Below are 16,571 nucleotides of genomic sequence, written 5' to 3' on the forward strand. Positions count from 1 at the left end.
CATGTTTTTAAACAGCTTAAACACTTAAACAACTTTAAACACTTTTTAATGTTTTCCTGGCGAGGTGTCATTTTGCAGCTGTTGATAATGCTTCACAGGGTGTTCACAGCGACGTGTGTGTGTGTGTGTGTGTAAACACTGCCCCCAGCTAATTTAACTTGAAAGCTTTGTAAGCATAGGAATTTTTCTGATGCCCAGCAGTATCCTTTCAGTAGGTTACTGTCACTGATTCTGGTCAGCTCTTCTTCAGGCAGTCTGTATTTGTATTACATTTCAGAATCCTTAACCAAGAAGCGAAAAGCTCGTTCCATGCTTCCACTGACTACCAGCCTGGACCACAGGTCCAAGGAGGAGCTTCATCAGGACTGTTTGGTATTAGCAACTGCAAAACACTCCAAAGGTACAAAAACAGACTTCCTTGGCCCATCCGTAGTCTTCTGGGAACTAGCTCATGAGAGGTGCTTGTATATTTGTTGAATGAATGTGCAAACCAAGGTCTAAAACTGTTTGTATTTCTACATTCTCTTCCAGGTTTCCCTCCCCACCCAGACCGCAGGGCCAGGCTCCCCATTCTGATCCACTGTCAGCACTCCCCAGTGACTTTGAGAGGCAGTGCTCTGATTTATTGTTATAAATTGAGTTGTTACCAGCCATCTATGTGCCAGAATTTGTATGATGGCTTAAATAGCTCAGCATGAGTCAATTCCTTCAACTGTCTTTTCCTCAGGAAACAGTATCTTCACGTAGGGGGGAAAAAAAAAATCTTGCTTATTAGAAATACACCCATAAGATGGCAGTTCCTTTTTTAGAATTTTGGTGGAAGTTTTTGTTTAAGAAGGTTTTTTTATTTTACTTTTGCAAAGCCCTCATTCAGTGCCTATTATTTTGATATTTGAGCAAGTATTTTTTTTTAATTTTGCATTTTACATATTAAAACAGGATGCATATGATAAAATGATACTCAAAGATTCAAAAAGAATGTAAATCTTTTTTATATTCCCTGATACCTACTTCTCCCATTTCCCCTTAAGGCCACACTATTACCAGTTTCTGTCTCTCTCCAGGAATATTTTGTGCTCTTCTTATATACATAATCCTCTTCGGGGGATTTTTTGATGACTTCCTGTAACTTAATACATCTAATCATATAGTTTTACATTATTAACCTTACTGGAAAATTGCTCGTGTGACTTTTTTAAAAACAAAATGAATACTGCATCCCTCCGTGGTAGATCCTAGTGAATGTTAAGGACCTTTGTTAGGTTTTTTTTTGTTTTCTACTGCATTCAAAATACATGTTGAATTTGGGATTCGCTTTTTACATCCCTTTTTCCCCAAATCTTTATTTGAGCAATCTGTAAACTAAATTATCTCATTGGATTTTGCCAAGGCTGAGTTTAACAAACTCAAAGTATTCTCCTATTTTGCTACCCTTGTAACCAGCAGGGGTCTCTGTTAGGGTAAACAAGGTCCCAAAGACTCTTCTTTTCACTCTCTGAAAGGGGTGTTCTGGAGAATTGGACAGAAAACAGTAACCTCATTTTCTTTGTCTTTTTGAATTAGCAGAGCTAAATAAGGAGGTGTCTGCTGATCTTGAGGAAAGATTTCACCTGGGGCTTTTCACAGACCGGGGGGCCCTGTACAGAATGATTGAAGTCGAAGGTGAGGCAGATCCAGTCAGCATAATGCAGTCTGTCTTTATGCTTTCCTAACTCCTTATCCGTATCTCTATTATGACTGTCTTCCTGGAACATCCTAATGGCTCATTTTACATGTCAACTAACTAGGTTTTGAGCTGCCTGGTCTGCATATTCCCATACACCCCTCACATGTGTCATAGGTCCCGGAACATACAGTGTTCACTGTGAACATAAGTGAAAGTGAGCGAGCGGGTGGACGAGGGACTGAGTGGGCCTCACACCACATTATGAACACTCTGGGAGATGACTCTCCCAGCAGCCGGCAACAGCGTATTCTAGGAGTTTGTTCCTCTTTCATCTGGCCTTTCTTACTCTAGAAGTCTGTGTAGACAGAGGTTTCTGAAACATTTTCCCAACATTCTCTCTCCTCCAAACAGGAAAAGGTCACTTGGAAAATGGCCACCCCGAGTTATTTCACCAGCTTATGCTTTGGAAAGGAGATCTAAAAGGTGTTCTTCAGACTGCAGCAGAAAGAGGGGAGCTGACAGACAGTCTTGTGGCTATGGCGCCAGTTGGTATGTTCTTCTCAACAATAGTTCTTTCACCTTGAGCTTAAGTCTGCTAAAGATGGACACTCTTCCAGCGCCTGGGTGGCTCAGTTGGTTAAGTGTCTGCCTTCAGCTCAGGTCATGATCTTGGGGTCCTGGGATAGAGCCCCACATCAGGCTACCTGCTCCACTGGGCGTCTGCTTCTCCTTCTCCCTCTGCAACCCCACCCCCATCCCTGGGCTCATGCTCTCTCGCACACACTCTCTCTCAAATAAATAAAATCTTTTGAAAAGATGAACCTCTCTTGCAGGACAGTTTGGTCATGTCTAATAACCTTAACTTAGCAATTTAAGTGTGGGAATTAACCATACTCACACATGCAAAATGACAGTTATACACGGGCTATCATTATAGCAGTATTTGTAATAGCAAAAGATCCCAAGAACCTCTCTGTCCATCAGGAAGAGACCAGTTAAATCTCATACCTCTAGACAGTAGAAGCTCCTATGAAAGAATGAGGCAACTCTTTGCATTCTGATATGGAACGGAGCTCCAAAGTGTAGTAAGTGAAAAGAGTCAAAGTGTAGATGCACAACAATATTTACTACTCTGTCATTTTTATTTAAATATGTCTTCCCGGACTATTTCAAAAAGGTTTCAAAAGAAACTAATAATAATGGTTTTCTTCAGGGAAAGAAATCTGGACGAGCTTGGGTGGGGAGATGCCAGGATAACAAGGAAAGCTTTTATGCCATACCCAGTTTTTAACTGTATTCAAGTATACTATTTATATATAAAGAGAGAGAAGTACACAGGTCATTGTCGTGACTGACTGTGAATTTCACAAACTTGAATACACCCTTAAAACAGACACCCATATCAGCAGGCTGGAAGCTTCTCTCATGCTGCTTTTCAGTCAGTCTCCACACACCCCAACAAGGGTAATCATTGTCCTGACATCCATACTCTTGTACCTTTTGAATTTTACACTATTTTGTATGTGTTATATAATCAAAGAAAAAATTGATGTTTTAAAATGTAGAATTTGGGAGAGTAGATGAAGCAGGGGATCTGTAATGGCAACTCAGTTAGAATCTAAATGTACTTAATGCAGTTACTAAAACAAAAGCATTTCCAACCCAGATGTCTATATGTGCTTTTTTCCCCCCTTAACCTGATTTTTATTCAACCACCTTTTTTTTTTTTTTCTTTTAAGCCGGCTACCATGTGTGGCTGTGGGCCGTGGAAGCTTTTGCCAAACAGCTGTGTTTTCAAGATCAATATGTCAAGGCTGCCTCTCACCTACTTTCTATCCACAAAGTATATGAAGCTGTAGAGCTGCTCAAGTCAAATCATTTCTACAGGTTTGTATGACCCTCAGTTGAACCAATAGCTGTGTGAAATTTATCTGCTAAACAGCTCTGCTTACTGATAACCAGCACAAACCTCGTTTTATAATTAAACATCTCAAACATACAGAAATATGCATATATTAGTTTAACAAGCATTAATGCACCCACAACCTATACTCAACAAATGTTAATTTTTATCAGTGTTTGCCACTGATTGTTTTTTCAGAACTTCTTTATCCCTAAAGTAACACAAATAGAGAAAACAGTGTAATACAAATGGGACAGGATCTTGCCAACCACCCCATAAAGCTCCCCGTGCCCCCAGTTTTAAGTATAACATTCCAGATTTGGTTGAATTGCCTTTCTCCAATTCTGACCTCATCCCTTCTCTAGAAATACCTCTCTCCTGAGATTGGTATGAATCCTTCCTATCCAAGTTATTACACCTCCACCATAATAACATTTGTAAGTAGTGACAGACAAAAGAAATGGAATATTTCTTGTAAACAGCATACAACTGGGTCGTTTTTATCCAGTCTGATGGTTTCTGTCTTTTAATTGGAGTGCGTAAGCCATTTACAATTAATGTAAATATTAGTGCGATTAAAATTTACCATCTTGCTACTTTGTCCCATCTATTATTTGTTCATTTTGTCTTTTCCTGCTTTCTTTTGAATCAGTTGAATATTTTTTTTTATCTCTGGCTTATTAGCTGTACTCCTATTCATTTATTTTATGGTGGCTTGACAGCTTGTAATGATTAGCATTTTTAATTTATCACAGTTCACTTTCAAATGGTATTTTATTACTTCTTATAGACAATGTATTTCTTTCCTTCCTCCCTGTCCTTTCTGCTGTTGTCATGTATTTGACATGTTACAGTCCCACATTACACTATTACAAGTTTTGCTTTAACCTGTCATCTTTTTTTAACCATCTTTTTATAAAAATTTTTATTAGTTTTAAAATGCTTTTTTAATATTTGCCCATATATGTATTTCCAGCATTTTTCATTCTCTTATATAGGTCCTCCAAGGTTCTAATTGCTATCAGCTCCTTCTTGACCTGAACAAGATCTTCACTCTTGTAGTGTGATTCTTCTGGCAACCAATTCCATCAACTTGTTTGTCTATAAAAGCCTTTAATTTTGCCTTCATTTTAAAGGATCTTCCTCTGGCAGTTTTTGTCTTTCACGGCATCAAAGATGACACTGTTTTCTCTTATGTTGGTTTTGACTTGACTACTACATTTAATCTCACCTTTTTATATAGGAACTATGTCATTTTTCTCTCTTTCTCCATCACTGATTTTCAGTCTTTTGATGTGATGACTTTAAAGAGACTTTCTTTTTCTTTATTCTGTCTTAGTCTGTCTTCCTTTAGAGTGAGTTGAACTCTGTTTTAGAGAGCATTGAAGTTGCTATGGACCTGGGGAGTCTGGGTGGCTCAGTCGGCTAAGCAGCTGACTTCAGCTCAGGTAGTGATTGTGGGGTCCTGGGATTGAGCCCCGTGTCGGGGTTCCCTGCCCAGTGAGGAGCCTGCTTCTCCCTCTGCCCCTCCCACAGCTTGTGCTTGCTCGCTCACTCACTCACTCCTTCAAATGAATAAATAAAATCTTTAAAAGTTGCTCTGGATCAGCTTGATCTTTCCATGGCTTTCTTAGGACAAGTTTAGGGAAATCTGTACTCTAGAATTGGTTTGTCCTTCTACCTTCTGGTGTCTTTACTGAATGCCTTGTGTATTCAACAAATCAGAACTCAGATGTCTGGCTAGTCAAAACACAAAAGTCCCCAAGGCCCCAAAGTGAGCTCTGGGAATTACTGAGCTTACACTTCCCTGGTTGGTCTTTGTCTAGCCTTGAAGAGTTTCCTACATATGTATGGCCTTTGTGTTTAGCCAAAGACTCCATGGGATCCGCAAACAGAGTTCTATAGACCCTTCTCTGGACAGCTTCTTCCTTCCTATCATCCTGGCCCTCAAATTCCAATTGCTTTGTCTCTCCTCCACTTGATGAGACTGCTGAGGCTCTGCTGGGGTTCTCTATAGGAAGATGCCTGCAGGGGGTCCCTGAAAGGGCTCATGTCCTTGGTTCCCCTCTCTCCAGGATGCACTAGACACATTTTGTCTAGTTTTGTGGCAGGAGGGTAAGTTTGGTCCCTGTTACTCTATCGTGGTTACAGGTGGTTGTCTCAAAATACCTCTTGAACATTCCTCTGCCTAGATCAACTTAATCCAAAATATTTCAAGTCCAGCTACAACTTTGTTGGTGCAACTCAGAAGTTGTATGTCACTTGGAAGATATTAGCTCACAGAATTATATAGATACTCCAAATGTCAACACGTTTCTTTATAAAATATCCCCCCAAAAAAGTCATATTCTTTAATATCACCATCAGTGTCTTCAGAAGAATCTTTAACTTTTGGGAAGTGATCAGGCCACAGCAGCAGGCACAGATTTCCTAAAATTCTAGTTTTCACTTGAAAGCTCAAATTTTATCACTGGCGACAGTATAGGTGGTGGTTTTCTGTAAAGTGACAGGACTTGGGGACCCCCAGGAATCCACAAACCATACTTTAAGAACTGCTGACCTAGGGAAAGAACTGAGCTCAGCATGTGGTTTTAAATTCTTCCATAACACAGTAAAACGGTTTTTCTTAGGCTATTGGAACTTTTGAACAATACAAGAGGGACAGTTTGTCCTATCTTCTAGCCTTTTCAAATTGGCCAATATCTGTTCTTGCCTCTAGGGAAGCTATTGCAGTTGCCAAGGCCCGACTGCGCCCAGAAGACCCTATCCTAAAGGACCTGTACCTCACCTGGGGAGCCATCCTGGAAAAAGATGGCCATTATGCTGTAGCCGCCAAATGGTAAGCCTGAGGGAACAGGCATGAATCTGAACACAGAGGAACAGGATAAGAACAGTAAGTGAAGGGCGGGTGGGGGGGTAAAGTGACTAGAAAATAAAAAGGCATATGTGTATTAAACCCAGCTTCGTAAGATTCATCGGGACCTGCCTCCTCAGTATTTATTTGAATCACCATAACTATTCAGGAAACCTCAGTAGCAGACTCAGGAGGTCCCCTTCTTCTAGTGATGTCTTTACCATCAAACAGGGAAACTGGAAGGGAATGAAGACTCCTCAGTTCAGCAGATGTTGGGGTTCCTTTATATCCTTATCCCGTGTGATGCTATCACTCATCCTGTGTATGGCAGTGGAAGAGGGAACGGAGATCTGCTTGTGACACGTTGGGGTTTTCTTCTCTATCACAGCTATTTAGGGGCTGCTTGTGCTTACGACGCAGCCAAAGTTTTGTCCAAGAAGGGGGACGCAGCATCACTTAAGACGGCTGCGGAGTTGGCTTCAATTGTAGGAGAGAATGAGTTGTCCTCTTCCCTGGCTCTCCGCGGTGCCCAGGAGCTGCTTTTGGCCAGGAACTGGGTGGGAGCCCAGGAAGCCCTGAAGCTACATGAAAGTCTAAAGGTCAGTCTGTTACTGTATCTCCTGGTATTTAAGAGGGAAGAGCCCCAAGTCCTTTTCTAGTTCAATTCCAAATTAATAACCCAGTTGAACAAGCTATGCCAGTTAGGCAGGTCTCCTCAGAGGTGTCTCGCAAACCCTGGCCCTGCTATCCCGTGGAAGTACCGTGGCTTGTCAGTTGCCGTATTCAAAGAGAGAACATAATCATTCGCAGTGCTTCTCCTCCCTTAGCAATTTGTATGAGTAGACTTGAGTTCGCTCAGCCCCTGGGCTCCGGTCTGGTGTTTCTTCGTTGGGGTCATCAGGTCTTCTTTGAAGAAGGAGAGGAAGAGGGATGAACATCTGACCGAAATCATGGCTCTGTCACTGCACTCCATGTTAGCTTTAACCCATAGAGAAGTGTGGTAAAATCAGTATTTTGTTAAGGGTCTACTTTATCCCTTTCTGGTTAAAAATGAGTAATTTACCACTCAAAACCGAGATTACTTTAAAAGCATCAGCACTCTGAATTCCAAAACATATAAACATTTGATCCATTTTAGATAACTTTGCTGGCCAGTTACTAATGTGAACTTTGTAAATTCCTCTTTCCCTAGTAGCGTTACTGGGCCTAAAGACAGTTCCTAGCTAAATATTCGTAGCAAGAAAAACAGTAGCCTTCTGGGAACTGCAAAATAAAAACGGAGGCAAAAGTAGTATACCCTCAAAGATAGTGTCATTTGTGTATTATTTATAAAGTGACCAAATCTTGAGAGAGTTTTATTTGTCCATAGCAAAAAAAAAAGAAATTTCCAAAAATGGTTATTTAGCATTTCTTTTTTTTCTCTTAAGCAGCATCCTCATCAAAGCGAAGAAAACCTTCAACTTTATGCTAAATGCTATTGATAATGATGAGGCTATTTTGGCTCATCAACAGAGGCCTTCCCAAGCCTAACTGAGAAGATATTATAAGGGTACACACGAATCTCGTAGCAACTGAAAGTCTAGCAAAAAGAAAATCTTTTTGCTAGACTAGGGCTAGAAAAGAAAGATTTTCTTTTTGCTAGACTAGGGCTTCTAGGGCTTCTCTCTGAGCTTCTAATCCTCTTCTTCTAGAAGAGCTTCTTCTTTTCCAGCTGACTCCCTCTTAAACCTGCTGAGACAGGCTGCCTTAATACCTACCCCAACCCTCAGAACTACACAGCTTATCTGCTCTAGCATCTTCTGCCCATTACACTTTACTTCTGTATCCTTTAATCTAAAGTTTGGGCAGGGGCTAAGAACTGGATGAATCCAGGCCATTTTTTCTCAAACTGGGCCACAAGTCTTGGGTGGCTGGCCAGCATGTGGTTTACATTATAGTGGGCAGAGCTACAGTTGGGGTTCTGCGTTATAAAAATGTTTGCTTGGGTCCCGGCTACTTCGAGGATCCCTGCAACGGTGTCTGGAAAAATGTCTATTAGATCACATCCTTTTCCCCCATCACTCATGACTCACAGTATCCAGAGGCAGCCCACGAAGGGGTTTGGTTGCTGCAGATATAATGGGGAACACACTGAGAAACGGAGAGCTCTCAAGACAATCAGGCACTCCGGCTGCCTAACAGTTCCTATCCTTTGTTGTTGGGTTCCAGGGACAAAGACTGGTGTTTTGCCTTCTTGAGCTACTGTCCAAGCACCTGGAGGAAAGGCAGCTTTTAGAGGCCAAAAGCTCTTCCTACAACACCTGGGCTACAGGAACTGCAGGGCCCTTTGTGGAGAGGGTGACCGCTGTATGGAAGAGCGCCTTCAGCCTGGAGAGCCCAGAGCAGTACCAGGCAGCCCTGCAGCAACTGCAGAGTATCAAGTACCCATCGGCTACAAATAACACTCCCTCCAAACAGGTACCCTGTCTATACTCTCTAGTAAGACTTCCGTAGTCCGTGTCCGGCATAATAAGGAAACAAGCTGAATGCCAGTTTGTGGTTCAGAAAAGACCAAGGCAGGCCAGGCAACCTGGAAAGATCTCCAGACTGATTAAAGCCCTTTGGCTTTGAAGTTAGTCTTGCTCAGTCTTCTCTTAAAAAAAAAAAAAAAAAAAAAAAAAAAAAATTAGGAAAAAAGTCTAAAAATACAGAAAAGTGTAGAGAAAAATAGAATACCCATCAATCAGAATTAACAGATGGTCACATTTTGTCAGCTTTGCTTCATAGTTCTCTGGTTTTGTTTTATATGTACTAGTTTTTAGTAAAAGAAATACAGTAAGGTTGAAGTTCCTGGTACCCGTTCCCCTTTGCTAGCTCACCAGAGGCAGCCCCTAAGTCAGGCCATATGTATTTTGTACAGCCCCTAAATCAGGCCATATGTATTTTGCTTCTTTCAGTGAGCAGTTTGTAAAATCACTCCATATTGATGCAAGGAGATACAGTTGACCCACTGTAACAGCTGTAAACGTGCTATAAATAGATACCAGTTTATCTGCTTGTTCTTTGGAAAATGAGGGCACAATATTTATGAGACACAAGACTTCCTCAAATGATACGTAGCACTTTGCAAAACAGTCTGGCAGTTTTTTATGAAGTTAAACATAGACATGCTCAATGGCCCAGCATTCCCACTGCCTAGATATTTCACTAAAAGACAAGAAATCAGGTATCCGCACATACTTGTACACAAATGTCTGTTGCAGCTTAGTTCACAACAACCAAAAATGAGAAACAACCCAAATGTCCATCAGCTGGTGAATGGATATGCAGACTATGTTATATCCATACAGTAGAATACTATGCAACCCTAAAAACTACCGAACTAGTGACATACAGATACTGTCAGCAAATCCTGAGACTGTTATGACAAGTGAAAGAAGGAAGACACAAAAGACTCTATACTCTGTGGTTCTATTTATATGAATTCAAGAAAAGACAAAATTTATATGGTCGAAACCAGATCAGTGGTTGTCGGGTTGGGGAGAGGAGAGTGCGTGCAGAGGGGTACACGGGGATATTTTACACTGATGAAAATGTTCTAGGTTTTGATGGTGGTGGTGATTGTAGCATTTATATCTATACAGATAGATGTATTTATCAAAACTCATCAAATTGCTCCCTGTAAATTTTAATTATACTCCAGCTTGGTTGGTTGAATTATAGCTCTTAGTTCCAAAACTCAGTTTTTGTTTTAATTAAATACAAATGTCAAGGCATTTTTTTTTTTTTAGCATGAACAGACTTTGACACCAGACAGGGTATGTTACTGTGCAACTAGGTAGGAAAGTTTCTCAGATACAAAAGCAAAAATGGGTGTTGGAGATATGAGGAGCTTTCTTAAACGTACATTGTCTGTACTTGGTCCAGTGCAGTCAGTAGGAATATTCTGGTATCATCCCAGTGCTTGCTGTGGGAGAATGTTTAACTGAAACTCTGGCTCCTCCCTCTAGCTTCTGCTTCACATTTGCCATGACCTGACGTTGGCAGTGCTGAGCCAGCAAGTGGCCTCCTGGGACGCAGCTGTGGAAGCCCTGCTTCGGGCTGTGGTCCGGAGCTACGACTCGGGAAACTTCACCATCATGCAGGAAGTGCACTCAGCCTTTCTTCCTGAGGGTAAATGACCCCCACTTCTGCTGGGGCATGCCTACCAATGGATGATAAAACCACCACCAATGGTGTGGCACTAGCACGACATACATCACTGAAAGATAGAGACCAGCCAGCTATGTCATTTAGCACCAAGTTTGAATTCTCTTACCCAAGCTCCTTAAGAGGTAGCCAGAATGACTGAGCTGTCTTCCTTTACCTGGCCCTACCTGCCTTATCTACCACACTGTCGTCTATAAATTCTCCTACTCAGTTTGAGAGAAATAGTAATGTGTTCACCAGTCAGTTAAGAATGGAAAAGCTCATGGGGTGCTTGGCTGGCTCAGTTGGAGGAGCAGGCAACTCTTGATCGCAGGATTATAACTTTGAGCCCCACACTAGGTGTAGAGAAACATTTAAAACAAACGAATGAATTTTAAGAAAACAGAGAAGTACAGCCGAAAGATATTCTTTGAGCTGCATAGTCACTAAACTAAATCACTGTGATATTTCAGAAACATAGTGGGATACTAGGCACCCCCCCCCCGAGAGCTTTCATAGGAGGATGGATTATTTTTCTATAATGCTTTGACACATAGACTACAGCAACAAGAATACTGTCCTAGGTCACAAGATGTTTAGCTCTGGTTGACTTTTGGTGAAGGGCATGTGGTCCCATGGAACACAGCTGTCCTTTATTGAGATCCTCTCCGTGGGTGATAGCAAACATAAGGGGAGGGGCCAGATTTCTAGCAGATAAAGAAACACACAACCCTAAATCCTTTTCTTCTTCTAGGCTGTGACCATCTAAAACACAAACGGGGTGAACCTCAGTCCCTCATCACACCAGCTTTCAAAAGTTTGGAGGCCTTTTTTATTTATGGACATCTGTATGAATTTTGGTGGTCTCTCTCTAGGCATTGCCCCAAATCCAGTGTTTGGGTAAGAGCTGCTCACAGAAGGACAGCCTCTGTTGAGCAAAGCCAGCAGATAAACAATGCCACCCCTGAAGAAACGGACTCCGGAGATTCTCAGCCAGAGCCAAACAGGCCTCCAGAATTAGATGTGAGACTCACAGAAGAAAGCAAGCAAATGCTAATCACTTGTAAAGAGCTCTTTTCAGAAAAGCACGCCAGTCTCCAAAACTCACAGAGAACCGTTGCCGAAGTCCAAGAGACCTTGGCAGAAATGATCCGCCAACACCAGAAGAGTCAAGTCTGTAAATCTACAACAAACGGTCCTGATAAGAATGAATCTGAGCAGGCAGCAGAACAGTCCCTTTCTAGTCCTCAGAATGAGTGGTAAGTAATGAGTCGGTATAAGGTGGAATTGGAAATACCCTGCTGAGTTCCCACATCATCATCAGATAAAAATCAGCACATGATGAGCCTGATGAGGTCACTTGCCAGCACCATAATGTAGCATGCACCAGCCTCGGAGTCCAACCTGGGGTTCTAATCCTGGCTCTGCCGAGTGACCTCAGGCAAGATTCTTAATGTTCCTGAGCTTTTGTTCCCTCATCTATCATTGGGATTACCTACTCCTACCTCGCTTGTTGGGGCAATTAAATGAAATCAAGAATAATGTCAGTAACAGTAGGACAGACAATAAAATCCTACCTTTGAGCAAAAAGTAGATTCCCCCCCACACACAAAAAAATTAACCATGTAAAATGGGGAGTTGAATTATCACGTCATTAATGAAAACCAGTTTTTCAACCATTCTGTGCTATCCCAGAAAATACACAAAAAGGGTAGCGTACAAAAGTGCATGCAGAGGGACGCCTGGGTGGCTCAGTTGGTTAAGCAGCTGCCTTCGGCTCAGGTCATGATCCCAGCGTCCTGGGATCGAGTCCCACATTGGGCTCCTTGCTCGGCAGGGAGCCTGCTTCTCCCTCTGCCTCTGGCTGCCTCTCTGTCTGCCTGTGCTCGCTCGCTCTCTCTCCCTCTATCCCTGACAAATAAATAAATAAAATCTTTAAAAAAAAAAAGAAAAAAGTGCATGCAGAATTGAGAAAATCCCAAGTGATCAGAATGCTGTAGCACCCTCATTTCTTTTGAACACAGGGGCCAGGTGGATGACAGGGGCCAATCACCAATCACTGTAAAGCTCATCTGCACTGTTACAGGGCCTTCTGCCTTGGGCATTTGTAGTGATTAACAGTTACTGATTGGTTATTATACTGAGTGCCTTTTACATAGACAGTCTCCCAAGCAAGGCTTAAAACATAGTAATTAGTACCATTAATAAACTGGTAAGTGATACTTGTATTAGTAACTGAAAAAAAATTAATTGTTGTATAAACACTTATACATTTATTGCTGTATAAACACTCCGATGGGCTGGGGGGGAGGCTCCCACTGAAATCTTGAGTCAGAGTTTTAAGTCACTTCTCCAGTAAGCCACCACATTCTAGGCAGCGTTAGGCTTGGTTTTATTAACAAGAAAAACACTAAAAAGTTCTCCAGCCCTGCAGCTCTTAACCTCTGAATCACATGACTCCTTTAACAAGCTTAAGACACTCTTCACAGAAAAATGTGCATCCATACACCTACGATTAGGAGCCCCAGCTATGTCTAACTGTTCCCCAGAGAAATCCAGGCTTTCTGTACTTGGCTGCAGAACTGAATCCCCTTGAGGTCCTAAACTTTCATTAGAGCTAAGTGTCTAAGAAGTGGGGATTTGGAAAACAGTGAGGAATGGTATTGCATTTTGAAAACTTAACATCACATTAAATTCCCTCCTCTTGACCTCTGTATTAAAGATAAGAGATTAAGAGATAAGACCCAGATGACAAAAGAATTTTACTTATAAGTTAAAAGTTATGTGGGGCAAGGCATATGACTTACACTTTTTTTTATTATTACTAGTAAAGAAGAAAAAAATCAGCCACTTTCTCTGCCTGAATTAACCAAAAGGCTTACAGAGGCAAATGAGAAAATAGCTAAATTTCCTGAGAGTGTTAAGGTAAGATTTATAACAGTTCACTTGGTAAAACATGATTTTTTATATTATCAATTGACTATACCAAATTATTTAAGGTCATCTGATTCTCCGTACCATTTCTGAAGTCTCTTCACATCTGTATATGCTTAAAAGTTTAGGATCTCATTGTGTCTGGTTAACTAAAATGTTTCGTGAGAATAGGATTATTGACAACACAAGCAAATTTTATACCTCATTCTTTAGCAAAATGGAACAAATTTTGGAATTGGAAGGTAAAATAAAAATTGGTACCATGTATTTGATAACTTACAGATGGACTGGGTGTATTTGAATGTGGCCGTGCCATTAAAGGAGAACCATGATTTAAATTAATTAAATAGGGCTCTAGAGACAGAGTCTTTCATTTGAGAAAGGATATCCCAGTAACCATCCCAGTTTTGATTATCCTCTATCCTTAGAGTAACTGATGAAGAGCCTTATAAGGGAAATGGCTCAGTCATGCCTGAGAAGTATCACTAGATGAGACTTTGAATTGCTGGTGCCTCTAAGCAGGTATATGTGGCTCTTTTGTAAATGCTTCCTTCCCATGTCATCTTTCAGATCTGGCCCTTCCCCGATGTTCTGGAGTGCTGCCTCATCCTGCTTCACATTGGGTCCCAGTGTCCTGGCAGCGTGACCCAAGACATGCAGCAACAGGCCCAACAACTCCTTCAGAAATACGGCAACACTAAAGTTTACAAAAGATACTGCGAGACCTTCTGCACGTGAATTTTCAAGGACCTCTAAGAAAACTGTGCCAAATTCAAAACCTATGACACCCTTCATCTCTACAGTTATACCATGCCAGACATTCACGCTCATCCCTAGGTGTTTTTGCAGTGATCGAAGTAATACAAATGAGGGTCAAGTTTGAATGGACTCTGTTCTACCTTACACATCGTGGAATCAGACTTTGGACTCAACTGTGGTTTCCTCCTGGAGCAAGGATCATGAGAAGCCAGCAGTAGGTTTTCAGAATTAACACCTGCAGTGTGATCGTTGGTCAACTCTAAAGCCTTATGTAGGTTTCACCCAAAGAGGAGAAACTTTTTAATTACCCAAAGTGTTATGTTCTTAAACACAAGCTACCTTTATAAATACTTCACCTGATGGTAAACATGTCATTCTTGTTGGAGACAGAATTGCTACGTTTTATGCCTTGGTATCATTCTTCTTACTTTTTTGTTAATATGAGTTCTCCCCTTCTGTTCTTTCGAAGACTTCACTTAGAATGTGAAATAGGCCTTTACCCATCATGTTGACTCTACCATCCATCTGAACCTTAGGTCAAAAATTGGGTTTTATTGTTTTTTGTCACTGCTTATTTGAACAAATCATTTACTAAAGCATTAGAAGAACAAATAACTAAAACAATGTGTCTTATCCCTTCAGTTTTATAAAACGAAATGGTGATCAAAAGAGCTCAGGAAGAAATTACTGTTTCAGTGGCTTGCAATCTTTTCTGGATCACAGGACCCTTTGAGAATCAAAACCACAGACAGTCTTTGAAGAAAAATTAATAATTCTGCATATATAACTTTTGGATCAGTATGTAACTTTTGGATCAGTGGACTCCAAATTCAGCATAATGGGATCCTATATACTACTTAATTATAAAACCTGTTCATTCCCCTCCCCCTCCATTATTGAGCATCCTCTTGAACAATGTCAGAAAGAGATGTTTCTGTAATATCCCAGTTGCTGGGGCATAAAAATCAGATAGTTTGGTGTAAGCCTGGGAGGGAACACTCTTTCCCAATAGTATAACTATCTTTTGGGATTCATTGTGAAAACTTTTCTGCTTGAGTGTCCGGTTTATTTTTCAATTATTTTCTAAGTTGGGATTGTTGTGGCACCAAGAATAAAATTCATTAACAGAAACTCTTGGAAGGAAAGAGTTTAAGAGACCATTATTTAAAGATCTGACTGACCAGAGGTTTTGTTTGTTTTAATTAGACCTAGCTTTAGGGTGCCTGGCTGGCTCAGTGGGTTAATAAGCCTCTGCCTTCAGCTCAGGTCATGATCCCAGGGTCCTGGGAGGGAGGCCCACATCGTGCTCTCTGCTCAGCCTCTCTGCCTACTTGTTGATCTCTCTCTCTCAAATAAATAAATAAAATCTTTAAAAAAAAAAAATAAATTAGACCTAGCTTTAGAATTTAAAAATGCTAAACCCTAAAAAACAAATATTGTAGAACTTAGATCCTCATGATTCTTTACACAGTTACTTGAACTTGAGGAAGAAGATGCATTGTTACTAGGGATAGAAAATCTTGGTTGCAAAGATTATACACAGGCATGGCTATGTGGAGAAGTAGATACCAGCTCTACAATCTTCACTGAAATGAACAAATGCTTCACTTGCAGAGACAGAAAAATATTTATTCCCTTCGACTTAAAGAACAGTATTATTAAACTAGAAATTCTAAACTCCTTCCCAGTTTATCAGAACCATCATCTGCACTTGGAGGAATCATACACACTCCTCAGTTACTGCTATAGTAAGAACAAGAGTTACTACTAGACAACTAAGCAATGAAACTACCCAGAACAGAAGTGACAAGATTCCATTTCCTCCCAAATTCTTTCCCATATTAGATAATGTAGTTAAGCCACTTCCAATTTGAATAAATGGTTTTCATTTCTATCTCCCTAATTATCAGAACCACAAAGAGCCAAAGCACTGAGGAGGTGACTCAAGCTAAGTAGATACCAATAGGCAAATGAAGAATTAGTGTTGCTCCTTTACCCAATCCAAACCTTCTAATACAAACCACCACCTCATTAATCAGATGATTGCTCTCACCTCCCACTGCCTCTCAATCTGCTCTTATTACTGATTCTCCATTCTTCATATACCAATGACAAGTCCAAATTACAAATCAAATTTATCAACTTCCTGTTTAAAAAAATTATTTCACTAATGTCCCATTGTAAGTGGAATAAAAAAATTATTTCAGCACTTCCCCATTGTTAGTGGGAAAAAGATCACCTTGCAGGGCTTCCAGGGCCCTGCCTGATACTAGTGTTTACCTCTTAGC

The 16,571-nt window shown here is 40.9% G+C and overlaps 1 protein-coding gene across 6 annotated transcripts in view; it reads left to right on the plus strand.

Moving 5' to 3' along the window:
- GEMIN5 (gem nuclear organelle associated protein 5) overlaps positions 1 to 14,796 on the plus strand; it is a 42,378-nt gene extending 27,582 nt beyond the window's left edge. For 3 of the 6 annotated variants that reach the window (XM_032337208.1, XM_032337213.1, XM_032337210.1), the window contains 11 exons: positions 278 to 400; positions 1,564 to 1,662; positions 2,078 to 2,215; positions 3,406 to 3,553; positions 6,289 to 6,408; positions 6,812 to 7,022; positions 8,632 to 8,880; positions 10,413 to 10,575; positions 11,345 to 11,849; positions 13,419 to 13,515; positions 14,095 to 14,796. In XM_032337208.1, coding sequence (XP_032193099.1) covers positions 278 to 400; positions 1,564 to 1,662; positions 2,078 to 2,215; positions 3,406 to 3,553; positions 6,289 to 6,408; positions 6,812 to 7,022; positions 8,632 to 8,880; positions 10,413 to 10,575; positions 11,345 to 11,849; positions 13,419 to 13,515; positions 14,095 to 14,262 — 2,021 coding nt within the window. In that variant the 3' untranslated portion in view covers positions 14,263 to 14,796. Of the gene's footprint in view, positions 1 to 277; positions 401 to 1,563; positions 1,663 to 2,077; positions 2,216 to 3,405; positions 3,554 to 6,288; positions 6,409 to 6,811; positions 7,023 to 8,631; positions 8,881 to 10,412; positions 10,576 to 11,344; positions 11,850 to 13,418; positions 13,516 to 14,094 lie in introns of those variants that run through there. The other 3 variants (XM_032337209.1, XM_032337211.1, XM_032337214.1) reach the window with 2 other exon arrangements.
- The last annotated feature ends 1,775 nt before the right edge of the window (positions 14,797 to 16,571 follow it).

The sequence above is a fragment of the Mustela erminea genome, chromosome 3, assembly GCF_009829155.1.
Source record: "Mustela erminea isolate mMusErm1 chromosome 3, mMusErm1.Pri, whole genome shotgun sequence".
Taxonomy (NCBI): domain Eukaryota; kingdom Metazoa; phylum Chordata; class Mammalia; order Carnivora; family Mustelidae; genus Mustela; species Mustela erminea.